Source organism: Hyla sarda, unplaced genomic scaffold (genome assembly GCF_029499605.1).
Source record: "Hyla sarda isolate aHylSar1 unplaced genomic scaffold, aHylSar1.hap1 scaffold_371, whole genome shotgun sequence".
In the NCBI taxonomy this organism is placed as follows: domain Eukaryota; kingdom Metazoa; phylum Chordata; class Amphibia; order Anura; family Hylidae; genus Hyla; species Hyla sarda.
Window position 1 is genome coordinate 255,001 of NW_026610390.1, and position 15,000 is coordinate 270,000.

General features: G+C 41.8%; 1 protein-coding gene across 1 annotated transcript in view; it reads left to right on the top strand.

Annotated features, from left to right (window-relative positions):
* The window catches only part of LOC130332182 (AT-rich interactive domain-containing protein 3A-like), a 186,552-nt gene extending 175,651 nt beyond the window's left edge, over positions 1-10,901 (top strand). Inside the window, exon 4 of the mRNA XM_056553736.1 lies at positions 10,825-10,901. Coding sequence (XP_056409711.1) covers positions 10,825-10,901 — 77 coding nt within the window. The remainder of the gene's footprint in view (positions 1-10,824) is intronic.
* The last annotated feature ends 4,099 nt before the right edge of the window (positions 10,902-15,000 follow it).

Below are 15,000 nucleotides of genomic sequence, written 5' to 3' on the forward strand. Positions count from 1 at the left end.
GTGAGGTCACTGAGGATCAGTACAGGATAAGTAATGTAATGTACAGAGTTATATCCTGTATTATACCCCAGAGCTGCACTCACTATTCTGCTGGTGAGGTCACTGTGTACATACATTACATTACTTATCCTGTACTGATCCTGAGTTATATCCTGTATTATACCCCAGAGCTGTACTCACTATTCTGCTGGTGAGATCACTGTGTACATACATTACATTACTTATCCTGTACTGATCCTGAGTTATATCCTGTATTATACTCCAGAGCTGTACTCACTATTCTGCTGGTGAGATCACTGTGTACATACATTACATTACTTATCCTGTACTGATCCTGAGTTATATCCTGTATTATACTCCAGAGATGTACTCACTATTCTGCTGGTGAGGTCACTGTGTACATACATACATTACTTATCCTGTACTGATCCTGAGTTATATCCTGTATTATACTCCAGAGCTGTACTCACTATTCTGCTGGTGAGGTCACTGTGTACATACATTACATTACTTATCCTGTACTGATCCTGAGTTATATCCTGTATTATACTCCAGAGCTGTACTCACTATTCTGCTGGTGAGGTCACTGTGTACATACATTACATTACTTATCCTGTACTGATCCTGAGTTATATCCTGTATTATACCCCAGAGCTGTACTCACTATTCTGCTGGTGAGGTTACTGTGTACATACATCAGAGTTCAGCTCTGAGGCTGTATACTTCCTCTTCTATATCCCACTATCACTGTCGCTCTCGTCATTGGGATCATGGATGGGAATCACTATAGTTAACCCTTTCCTGGTCGGTCATGTTTGTTTTTCTCATTTCTTCTCTGTATTGGGGGTTACAATGTTGATCAGTAAATAATCCCCATGACACTGCGTCTCTCATCGCCCGGCCCCCAGCCCCCCTGGGTGTTTACACAGAGCAGGATCTCAGCCATTGTATCCTATATATATATATATATATACACCGTCTATCATGTAAACAGGGGAGGATGTATACACAATGATGTGCGCACCTGTTGGACGAGCCTCACACCCTGGGCCGACACATGGGCTCCGCATCATATATCCAGCACGAATACAGCTCAGCAGATGAGCCCCACACTGTCCTGAGAGGGGCCGCTGGATGGTATATACCTGCCTTTCTAGTCATTGTCTCCCTATACGGATAATACTGGAGGAGAGGGGGTGCAGGTGTATCAGGACGTGTATATACTATAATACTGCCCCTATATACAAGAATATAACTACTATAATACTGCTCCTATATACAAGAATATAACTACTATAATACTGCCCCCTATATACAAGAATATAACTACTATAATACTGCTCCTATATACAAGAATATAACTACTATAATACTGCTCCTATATACAAGAATATAACTACTATAATACTGCTCCTATATACAAGAATATAACTACTATAATACTGCTCCTATATACAAGAATATAACTACTATAATACTGCTCCTATATACAAGAATATAACTACTATAATACTGTTCCTATATACAAGAATATAACTACTATAATACTGCTCCTATATACAAGAATATAACTACTATAATACTGCTCCTATATACAAGAATATAACTACTATAATACTGCCTCCTATACACAAGAATATAACTACTATAATACTGCTCTTATATACAAGAATATAACTACTATAATACTGCCTCCTATATACAAGAATATAACTACTATAATACTGCTCCTATATACAAGAATATAACTACTATAATACTGCCTCCTATACACAAGAATATAACTACTATAATACTGCTCTTATATACAAGAATATAACTACTATAATACTGCCTCCTATATACAAGAATATAACTACTATAATACTGCTCCTATATACAAGAATATAACTACTATAATACTGCCTCCTATATACAAGAATATAACTACTATAATACTGCTCCTATATACAAGAATATAACTACTATAATACTGCTCCTATATACAGGAATATAACTACTATAATACTGCTCATATATACAAGAATATATCTACTATAATACTGCTCCTATATACAAGAATATATCTACTATAATACTGCTCCTATATACAAGAATATATCTACTATAATACTGCTCCTATATACAAGAATATAACTACTATAATACTGCCTCCTATATACAAGAATATAACTACTATAATACTGCTCCTATATACAAGAATATAACTACTATACTACTGCCCCTATATACAAGAATATAACTACTATAATACTGCTCCTATATACAAGAATATAACTACTATAATACTGCCCCTATATACAAGAATATAACTACTATAATACTGCCCCCTATATACAAGAATATAACTACTATAATTCTGCTCCTATATACAAGAATATAACTACTATAATACTGCTCCTATATACAAGAATATAACTACTATAATACTGCTCCTATATACAAGAATATAACTACTATAATACTGCTCCTATATACAAGAATATAACTACTATAATACTGCTCCTATATACAAGAATATAACTACTGTAATACTGCTCCAATATACGAGAATATAACTACTATAATACTGCTCCTATATACAAGAATATAACTACTGTAATACTGCTCCAATATACGAGAATATAACTACTATAATACTGCTCCTATATACAAGAATATAACTAATATAATACTGCCTCCTATATACAAGAATATAACTACTATAATACTACTCCTATATACGAGAATATAACTACTATAATACTGCTTCTATATACAAGAATATAACTACTATAATACTGCTCCTATATACAAGAATATAACTACTATAATACTGCTCCTATATACAAGAATATGACTACTATAATACTGCTCCTATATACAAGAATATAACTAATATAATACTGCTCCTATATACAAGAATATAACTACTATAATACTGCTCCTATATACAAGAATATAACTACTATAATACTGCCTCCTATATACAAGAATATAACTACTATAATACTGCCTCCTATATACAAGAATATATCTACTATAATACTGCTCCTATATACAAGAATATAACTACTATAATACTGCCTCCTATATACAAGAATATATCTACTATAATACTGCTCCTATATACAAGAATATAACTAATATAATACTGCCTCCTATATACAAGAATATAACTACTATAATACTGCTCCTATATACAAGAATATGACTACTATAATACTGCTCCTATATACAAGAATATAACTACTATAATACTGCTCCTATATACAAGAATATAACTACTATAATACTGCTCCTATATACAAGAATATAACTACTATAATACTGCTCCTATATACAAGAACATAACTACTATAATACTGCTCCTATATACAAGAATATAACTACTATAATACTGCTCCTATATACAAGAATATAACTACTATAATACTGCTCCTATATACAAGAATATAACTACTATAATACTGCTCCTATATACAAGAATATAACTACTATAATACTGCTCCTATATACAAGAATATAACTACTATAATACTGCTCCTATATACAGGAATATAACTACTATAATACTGCTCCTATATACAAGAATATAAGTACTACAATACTGCTCCTATATACAAGAATATAACTGCTATAATACTGCTCCTATATACAAGAATATAAGTACTATAATACTGCTCCTATATACAAGAATATAACTGCTATAATACTGCTCCTATATACAAGAATATAACTACTATAATACAGCCTCCTATATACAAGAATATAACTACTATAATACTGCCTCCTATATACAAGAATATAAGTACTATAATACTGTCTCCTATATACAAGAATATAACTACTATTATACTGCTCCTATATACAAGAATATAACTACTATAATACTGCCTCCTATATACGAGAATATAACTACTATAATACTGCTCCTATATACAAGAATATAACTACTATAATACTGCTCCTATATACAAGAATATAACTACTATAATACTGCTCCTATATACAAGAATATAACTACTATAATACTGCTCCTATATACAAGAATATAACTACTATAATACTGCTCCTATATACAAGAATATATCTACTATAATACTGCTCCTATATACAAGAATATAACTACTATAATACTGCTCCTATATACAAGAATATAACTACTATAATACTGCTCCTATATACAAGAATATAACTACTATAATACTGCTCCTATATACAAGAATATAACTACTATAATACTGCCTCCTATATACAAGAATATAACTACTATAATACTGCCTCCTATATACAAGAATATAACTACTATAATACCGCCCCTATATACAAGAATATAACTACTATAATACTGCTCCTATATACAAGAATATAACTACTATAATACTGCTCCTATATACAGGAATATAAGTACTATAATACTGCCCCCTATATACAAGAATATAACTACTATAATACAGCCTCCTATATACACGAATATAACTACTATAATACAGCCTCCTATATACACGAATATAACTACTATAATACTGCTCCTATATACAAGAATATAACTACTATAATACTGCTCCTATATACAGGAATATAAGTACTATAATACCGCTCCTATATACAAGAATATAACTACTATAATACTGCTCCTATATACAAGAATATAACTACTATAATACTGCTCCTATATACAAGAATATAACTACTATAATACTGCTCCTATATACAAGAATATAACTACTATAATACTGCTCCTATATACAAGAATATAACTACTATAATACTGCTCCTATATACAGGAATATAAGTACTATAATACTGCCCCCTATGGATGGGATATGTAGCAGTGTATATGGTTGGAGTGATATGTACGTTGTTTATTACTCTATTTGGTGATTTCCTCCTTTTTGCTGTTGACTTTGTCTTTACCTATTTGCTAAGCAAACCGCCATGCAAAGAGTCGCACGTCACCTGATCATCTCGGCTCCTTCTGGGGCAGCGCAAATGTATTCAGACACGTATCACATTCCTGAGTGACCAGCTCCGTATACACAGGACGAGTGGTAATACAAGTGATGGACTTAGATACAACAGTCCTAATAGAGGCTTAGATACAGAGGCTAATCACACAGTATCACTCCTAATAGAGGCTTAGATACAGAGGCTAATCACACAGTATCACTCCTAATAGAGGCTTAGATACAGAGGTTAATCACACAGTATCACTCCTAATAGAGGCTTGGATACAGAGGCTAATCACACAGTATCACTCCTAATAGAGGCTTAGATACAGAGGCTAATCACACAGTATCACTCCTAATAGAGGCTTAGATACAGAGGCTAATCAGACAGTATCACTCCCAATAGAGGCTTAGATACAGAGGCTAATCAGACAGTATCACTCCTAATAGAGGCTTAGATACAGAGGCTAATCAGACAGTATCACTCCTAATAGAGGCTTAGATACAGAGGCTAATCAGACAGTATCACTCCTAATAGAGGCTTAGATACAGAGGATAATCACACAGTATCACTCCTAATAGAGGCTTAGATACAGAGGCTAATCAGACAGTATCACTCCTAATAGAGGCTTAGATACAGAGGATAATCACACAGTATCACTCCTAATAGAGGCTTAGATACAGAGGCTAATCAGACAGTATCACTCCTAATAGAGGCTCAGATACAATGGATAATCACACAGTATCACTCATGTTAGGCTTAGATTCATCAGCTCAGTAGAGAGTGTCACACATGATAGGTTAGATACAGCATTTTATTAGACAGTACTACACATAATAAAGGCTTAGATACAGCTGTTCATCAGTCAGTATCACACGTACAGAGGCTTAGATACAGTGGCTCATCAGACAATATCACACATGTAAAGGCTTAGATAGAGCAGGATATCAGAGAGTATCACAGATAAAGGCTTAGATACAGTAGTCAGTATGAGATGATCACGTTGTTCTAGTACTCTGTACATTTTGGCGCGGTGTGCGCGCTGCGTTATGTTACACGTCTCTGGATATTATATTTACTCTTAGACTCACAAATATTTACTGATTTATAGCAAATACGGAAACAAATCCTTGTTTAATAGTATCATGCCCCACCCCCTCCTCCTCCAATGAGGGGGCGGGGATACAAGGTGTCACTCATCAGCCCCACCCAGAGGTGACGCTGCGTTATTACCATCCCACCTGTAAGAGTCAGGACCCAGCACTGTGACTATCCTTGTTATGGGGTATTGTGTCTGGTACTGACGGGGGCACTGTGACTATCCTTGTTATGGGGTATTGTGTCTGGTACTGATGGGGGCACTGTGACTATCCTTGTTATGGGGGTATTGTGTCTGGTACTGATGGGGGGCACTGTGACTATCCTTGTTATGGGGGTATTGTGTCTGGTACTGACGGGGGGCACTGTGACTATCCTTATTATAGGGTATGGTGTCTGGTACTGACGGGGGGCACTGTGACTATCCTTGTTATAGGGTATGGTGTCTGGTACTGACGGGGGGCACTGTGACTATCCTTGTTATGGGGTATTGTGTCTGGTACTGATGGGGGGCACTGTGACTATCCTTGTTATGGGGTATTGTGTCTGGTACTGATGGGGGGCACTGTGACTATCCTTGTTATGGGGGTATTGTGTCTGGTACTGATGGGGGGCACTGTGACTATCCTTGTTATGGGGGTATTGTGTCTGGTACTGACGGGGGCACTGTGACTATCCTTGTTATGGGGGTATTGTGTCTGGTACTGACGGGGGCACTGTGACTATCCTTGTTATGGGGGTATTGTGTCTGGTACTGACGGGGGCACTGTGACTATCCTTGTTATGGGGGTATTGTGTCTGGTACTGACGGGGGCACTGTGACTATCCTTGTTATGGGGTATTGTGTCTGGTACTGATGGGGGGCACTGTGACTATCCTTGTTATGGGGGTATTGTGTCTGGTACTGATGGGGGGCACTGTGACTATCCTTGTTATGGGGGTATTGTGTCTGGTACTGATGGGGGGCACTGTGACTATCCTTGTTATGGGGGTATTGTGTCTGGTACTGACGGGGGCACTGTGACTATCCTTGTTATGGGGGTATTGTGTCTGGTACTGACGGGGGCACTGTGACTATCCTTGTTATGGGGGTATTGTGTCTGGTACTGACGGGGGCACTGTGACTATCCTTGTTATGGGGGTATTGTGTCTGGTACTGACGGGGGCACTGTGACTATCCTTGTTATGGGGTATTGTGTCTGGTACTGATGGGGGGCACTGTGACTATCCTTGTTATGAGGTATTGTGTCTGGTACTGATGGGGGCACTATGATTATCCTTGTTATGGGGGTATTGTATCTGGTACTGATAGGGGGCACTGTGACTATCCTTGTTATGGGGGTATTGTATCTGGTACTGATGGGGGGCACTGTGACTATCCTTGTTATGGGGTATTGTGTCTGGTACTGATGGGGGCACTGTGACTATCCTTGTTATGGGGTATTGTGTCTGGTACTGACGGGGGGCACTGTGACTATCCTTGTTATGGGGGTATTGTGTCTGGTACTGATGGGGGGCACTGTGACTATCCTTGTTATGGGGTATTGTGTCTGGTACTGACGGGGGGCACTGTGACTATCCTTGTTATGGGGTATTGTGTCTGGTACTGACGGGGGGCACTGTGACTATCCTTGTTATGGGGTATGGTGTCTGGTACTGATGGGGGCACTGTGACTATCCTTGTTATGGGGTATTGTGTCTGGTACTGATGGGGGGCACTGTGACTATCCTTGTTATAGGGTATTGTGTCTGGTACTGATGGGGGCACTGTGACTATCCTTGTTATGGGGTATTGTGTCTGGTACTGATGGGGGGCACTGTGACTATCCTTGTTATGGGGTATTGTGTCTGGTACTGACGGGGAGCACTGTGACTATCCTTGTTATGGGGTATGGTGTCTGGTACTGATGGGGGCACTGTGACTATCCTTGTTATGGGGTAGTGTGTCTGGTACTGATGGGGGCACTGTGACTATCCTTGTTATGGGGGTATTGTGTCTGGTACTGATGGGGGGCACTGTGACTATCCTTGTTATGGGGTATGGTGTCTGGTACTGACGGGGGGCACTGTGACTATCCTTGTTATGGGGGTATTGTGTCTGGTACTGACTGGGGCACTGTGACTATCCTTGTTATGGGGTATTGTGTCTGGTACTGATAGGGGGCACTGTGACTATCCTTGTTATGGGGTATGGTGTCTGGTACTGATGGGGGGCACTGTGACTATCCTTGTTATGGGGTATTGTGTCTGGTACTGATGGGGGCACTGTGACTATCCTTGTTATGGGGTATTGTGTCTGGTACTGATGGGGGGCACTGTGGCTATCCTTGTTATGGGGGTATTGTGTCTGGTACTGATGGGGGGCACTGTGACTATCCTTGTTATGGGGTATTGTGTCTGGTACTGACGGGGGGCACTGTGACTATCCTTGTTATGGGGTATTGTGTCTGGTACTGACGGGGGGCACTGTGACTATCCTTGTGATGGGGTATTGTGTCTGGGACTGATAGGGGACACTGTGACTATCCTTGTTATGGGGGTATTGTGTCTGGTACTGATGGGGGGCACTGTGACTATCCTTGTTATGGGGGTATTGTGTCTGGTACTGACGGGGGCACTGTGACTATCCTTGTTATAGGGGTATTGTGTCTGGTACTGATAGGGGGCACTGTGACTATCCTTGTTATGGGGTATTGTGTCTGGTACTGATGGGGGCCACTGTGACTATCCTTGTTATGGGGTACTGTGTCTGGTACTGATGGGGGCACTGTGACTATCCTTGTTATTGGGGGGTATTGTGTCTGGTACTTATGGGGGGCACTGTGACTATCCTTGTTATTGGGGGTATTGTGTCTGGTACTGATTGGGGGCACTGTGACTATCCTTGTTATTGGGGGTATTGTGTCTGGTACTTATGGGGGGCACTGTGACTATCCTTGTTATAGGGTATGGTGTCTGGTACTGACGGGGGCACTGTGACTATCCTTGTTATGGGGTATTGTGTCTGGTACTGATAGGGGGCACTGTGACTATCCTTGTTATGGGGTATTGTGTCTGGTACTGATGGGGGCACTGTGACTATCCTTGTTATGGGGGTATTGTGTCTGGTACTGATGGGGGGCACTGTGACTATCCTTGTTATTGGGGTATTGTATCTGGTACTGACGGGGGACATTGTGACTATCCTTGTTATGGGGTATTGTATCTGGTACTGACGGGGGGCACTGTGACTATCCTTGTTATGGGGTATTGTGTCTGGTACTGACTGGGGCACTGTGACTATCCTTGTTATGGGGTATTGTGTTTGGTACTGACGGGGGCACTGTGACTATCCTTGTTATGGGGTACTGTGTCTGGAACTGACGGGGGGCACTGTGACTATCCTTGTTATGGGGTATGGTGTCTGGTAATGATGGGGGCACTGTGACTATCCTTGTTATGGGGGTATTGTGTCTGGTACTGATGGGGGGCACTGTGACTATCCTTGTTATGGGGGTATTGTGTCTGGTACTGACGGGGGCACTGTGACTATCCTTGTTATGGGGGTATTGTGTCTGGTACTGATGGGGGGCACTGTGACTATCCTTGTTATGGGGTATTGTGTCTGGTACTGATGGGGGCACTGTGACTATCCTTGTTATGGGGGTATTGTGTCTGGTACTGACGGGGGCACTGTGACTATCCTTGTTATGGGGGTATTGTGTCTGGTACTGATGGGGGGCACTGTGACTATCCTTGTTATTGGGGTATTGTATCTGGTACTGACGGGGGACATTGTGACTATCCTTGTTATGGGGTATTGTATCTGGTACTGACGGGGGGCACTGTGACTATCCTTGTTATGGGGTATTGTGTCTGGTACTGACTGGGGCACTGTGACTATCCTTGTTATGGGGTATTGTGTTTGGTACTGACGGGGGCACTGTGACTATCCTTGTTATGGGGTACTGTGTCTGGAACTGACGGGGGGCACTGTGACTATCCTTGTTATGGGGTATGGTGTCTGGTAATGATGGGGGCACTGTGACTATCCTTGTTATGGGGGTATTGTGTCTGGTACTGATGGGGGGCACTGTGACTATCCTTGTTATGGGGGTATTGTGTCTGGTACTGACGGGGGCACTGTGACTATCCTTGTTATGGGGTATGGTGTCTGGTACTGACGGGGGGCACTGTGACTATCCTTGTTATGGGGTATTGTGTCTGGTACTGATGGGGGGCACTGTGACTATCCTTGTTATGGGGTATTGTGTCTGGTACTGATGGGGGCACTGTGACTATCCTTGTTATGGGGGTATTGTGTCTGGTACTGACGGGGGCACTGTGACTATCCTTGTTATGGGGTATTGTGTCTGGTACTGATGGGGGGCACTGTGACTATCCTTGTTATGGGGGTATTGTGTCTGGTACTGACGGGGGGCACTGTGACTATCCTTGTTATGGGGTATTGTGTCTGGTACTGACGGGGGCACTGTGACTATCCTTGTTATAGGGGTATTGTGTCTGGTACTGATGGGGGGCACTGTGACTATCCTTGTTATGGGGGTATTGTGTCTGGTACTGATGGGGGGCACTGTGACTATCCTTGTGATGGGGTATTGTGTCTGGTACTGATGGGGGCATCTATAGGACCTGAGGTTGAGGTCATAGATTTGGGTCCCACCTATCACCCCCAGATCATGAAGGAGTCTTGTATGGTGGGAACTGACCGCGCCTCTTCATGGTTTATGGCCGGGGCCGCACTTCCTGCCTTTTATTCGCCGTCTTTCTCGTTCTCTTTCCTTCTTCTTACAGGAAAAGTGTCGGGAAGTTTCTTTGTGATCTGGAGACTTTTCCAGATGAGAAAGTGTTTATTGCTTCATCTCCGATAACATTCCTGGGGGAGGGGGGTCTGATTATGTGCTGCACCCACCATCACCCCCATCATCCCTGACCCCAGGAGCTCACAATCTAATCTCCTATCATACAATGTATCACCCCCATCATCCCTGACCCCAGGAGCTCACAATCTAATCTCCTATCATACAATGTATCACTCCCATCATCCCTCACCCCAGGAGATCACAATCTAATCTCCTATCACATACAATGTATCACTCCCATCATCCCTGACCTCAGGAGATCACAATCTAATCCCCTATCACATCCAATGTATCACTCCCATCATCCCTGACCCCAGGAGCTCACAATCTAATCTCCTATCATACAATGTATCACTCCCATCATCCCTGACCCCAAGAGATCACAATCTAATCCCCTATCACATCCAATGTATCACTCCCATCATCCCTGACCCCAGGAGCTCACAATCTAATCTCCTATCACATACAATGTATCACTCCCATCATCCCTGACCCCAGGAGCTCACAATCTAATCTCCTATCATACAATGTATCACTCCCATCATCCCTGACCCCAGGAGATCACAATCTAATCTCCTATCATACAATGTATCACTCCTATCATCCCTGACCCCAGGAGCTCACAATCTAATCTCCTATCATACAATGTATCACTCCCATCATCCCTGACCCCAGGAGATCACAATCTAATCTCCTATCATACAATGTATCACTCCTATCATCCCTGACCCCAGGAGATCACAATCTAATCTCCTATCATACAATGTATCACTCCCATCATCCCTGACCCCAGGAGATCACAATCTAATCTCCTATCATACAATGTATCACTCCTATCATCCCTGACCCCAGGAGCTCACAATCTAATCTCCTATCACATACAATGTATCACTCCTATCATCCCTGACCCCAGGAGATCACAATCTAATCTCCTATCATACAATGTATCACTCCTATCATCCCTGACCCCAGGAGCTCACAATCTAATCTCCTATCATACAATGTATCACTCCCATCATCCCTGACCCCAGGAGGTCACAATCTAATCTCCTATCATACAATGTATCACTCCCATCATCCCTGACCCCAGGAGGTCACAATCTAATCTCCTATCATACAATGTATCACTCCCATCATCCCTGACCCCAGGAGCTCACAATCTAATCTCCTATCACATACAATGTATCACTCCCATCATCCCTGACCCCAGGAGCTCACAATCGAATCTCCTATCATATACAATGTATCACTCCCATCATCCCTGACCCCAGGAGATCACAATCTAATCTCCTATCATACAATGTATCACTCCCATCATCCCTGACCCCAGGAGATCACAATCTAATCTCCTATCATACAATGTATCACTCCCATCATCCCTGACCCCAGGAGCTCACAATCTAATCTCCTATCATATACAATGTATCACTCCCATCATCCCTGACCCCAGGAGCTCACAATCTAATCTCCTATCATACAATGTATCACTCCCATCATCCCTGACCCCAGGAGCTCACAATCTAATCTCCTATCATACAATGTATCACTCCCATCATCCCTGACCCCAGGAGATCACAATCTAATCTCCTATCACATACAATGTATCACTCCCATCATCCCTGACCCCAGGAGATCACAATCTAATCTCCTATCACACAATGTATCACTCCCATCATCCCTGACCCCAGGAGCTCACAATCTAATCTCCTATCATACAATGTATCACTCCCATCATCCCTGACCCCAGGAGATCACAATCTAATCTCCTATCACATACAATGTATCACTCCCATCATCCCTGACCCCAGGAGATCACAATCTAATCTCCTATCACATACAATGTATCACTCCCATCATCCCTGACCCCAGGAGCTCACAATCTAATCTCCTATCATACAATGTATCACTCCCATCATCCCTGACCCCAGGAGATCACAATCTAATCTCCTATCACATACAATGTATCACTCCCATCATCCCTGACCCCAGGAGATCACAATCTAATCTCCTATCATACAATGTATCACTCCCATCATCCCTGACCCCAGGAGATCACAATCTAATCCCCTATCACATCCAATGTATCACTCCCATCATCCCTGACCCCCAGGAGATCACAATCTAATCTCCTATCATACAATGTATCACTCCCATCATCCCTGACCCCAGGAGATCACAATCTAATCTCCTATCATACAATGTATCACTCCCATCATCCCTGACCCCAGGAGCTCACAATCTAATCTCCTATCACATACAATGTATCACTCCCATCATCCCTGACCCCAGGAGATCACAATCTAATCTCCTATCATACAATGTATCACTCCCATCATCCCTGACCCCAGGAGATCACAATCTAATCTCCTATCATACAATGTATCACTCCCATCATCCCTGACCCCAGGAGATCACAATCTAATCTCCTATCACATACAATGTATCACTCCCATCATCCCTGACCCCAGGAGATCACAATCTAATCTCCTATCACATACAATGTATCACTCCCATCATCCCTGACCCCAGGAGATCACAATCTAATCTCCTATCATACAATGTATCACTCCCATCATCCCTGACCCCAGGAGCTCACAATCTAATCTCCTATCACATACAATGTATCACTCCCATCATCCCTGACCTCAGGAGCTCACAATCTAATCTCCTATCACATACAATGTATCACTCCCATCATCCCTGACCCCAGGAGATCACAATCTAATCTCCTATCACATACAATGTATCACTCCCATCATCCCTGACCCCAGGAGATCACAATCTAATCTCCTATCATACAATGTATCACTCCCATCATCCCTGACCTCAGGAGCTCACAATCTAATCTCCTATCACATACAATGTATCACTCCTATCATCCCTGTTAACCCCTGCACACCCAGGGCTGATTTATTAATCCACGTAATTTCTTTCGGGTATTGATCGGATTCATTTGCACGTTTTTGTAACAAGCTGCAGGGAATAATGAGGAGGACACAGCAGTCAATAAATGTTTTAACCTGTGACCTTCTCCCCCTCCCCCGCCCCACGTTGCCAAGAACAATTAGGCTCTTCCTGAGCGGCGTGCCCACTGCGGAGCGTCCATTCATTACAGGCGGCGGTGCTGGGATTAATGAGCGAGCGGCTCGATATCTGGAGAAATCCGGACACAGGTTAATGTTCTGCTAATTAACAGAAAAATGGGAGTTGTGCCCATTATCGGGGCGGCTGGGCTATTCCGTAATGTCACCTGACCACTATTACAAACTTACCCCCCAGAACCACTGCACTATGCCTGGTAAAGCCAGCAGAATAGTGAGTGCAGCTCTGGAGGATCACGTATGGTGTAACAGCAGAATAGTGAGTGCCGCTCTGGAGGATCACATATGGTGTAACAGCAGAATAGTGAGTGCAGCTCTGGAGGATCACTTATGATGTCACAGCAGAATAGTGAGTGCAGCTCTGGAGGATCACATATGATGTAACAGTAGAATAGTGAGTGCAGCTCTGGAGGATCACTTATGATGTCACAGCAGAATAGTGAGTGCCGCTCTGGAGGATCACATATGATGTAACAGCAGAATAGTGAGTGCCACTCTGGAGGATCAGAATTTTATCATGTGACTTAAAGGGGTACTCCACTGGAAAACATTATTGTTATTATTATTATTATTATTATTATTATTATTTTTAATCTACTGGTGCCAGAAAGTTAAACAGATTTGTAAATTACTTCTAGTAAAAAATCTTAATCCTTCCAGTACTTATCAGCTGCTGTATGATCCACAGGAAGTTGTTTTCTTTTTTAATTTCCTTCCTGTCTGACCACAATGCTCTCTGCTGACACCTCTGTCCATTTTAGGAACTGTCCAGAGCAGAATAGCTTTTCTATGGGGATTTGCTCCTACTCTGGACAGTTCCTAAAAATGGACAGAGGTGTCAGCAGAGAGCACTGTGGTCAGACAGACAGGAAAATCAAAAATAAAAGAACTTCCTGTGGAGCATACAGCAGCTGATAAGTACTGGAAGGATTAAGATTTTTTTAATAGAAGTCATTTACAGATTTGTTTAAAGGGGTTATCCAGGAAAAAACTTTTTTATATATCAA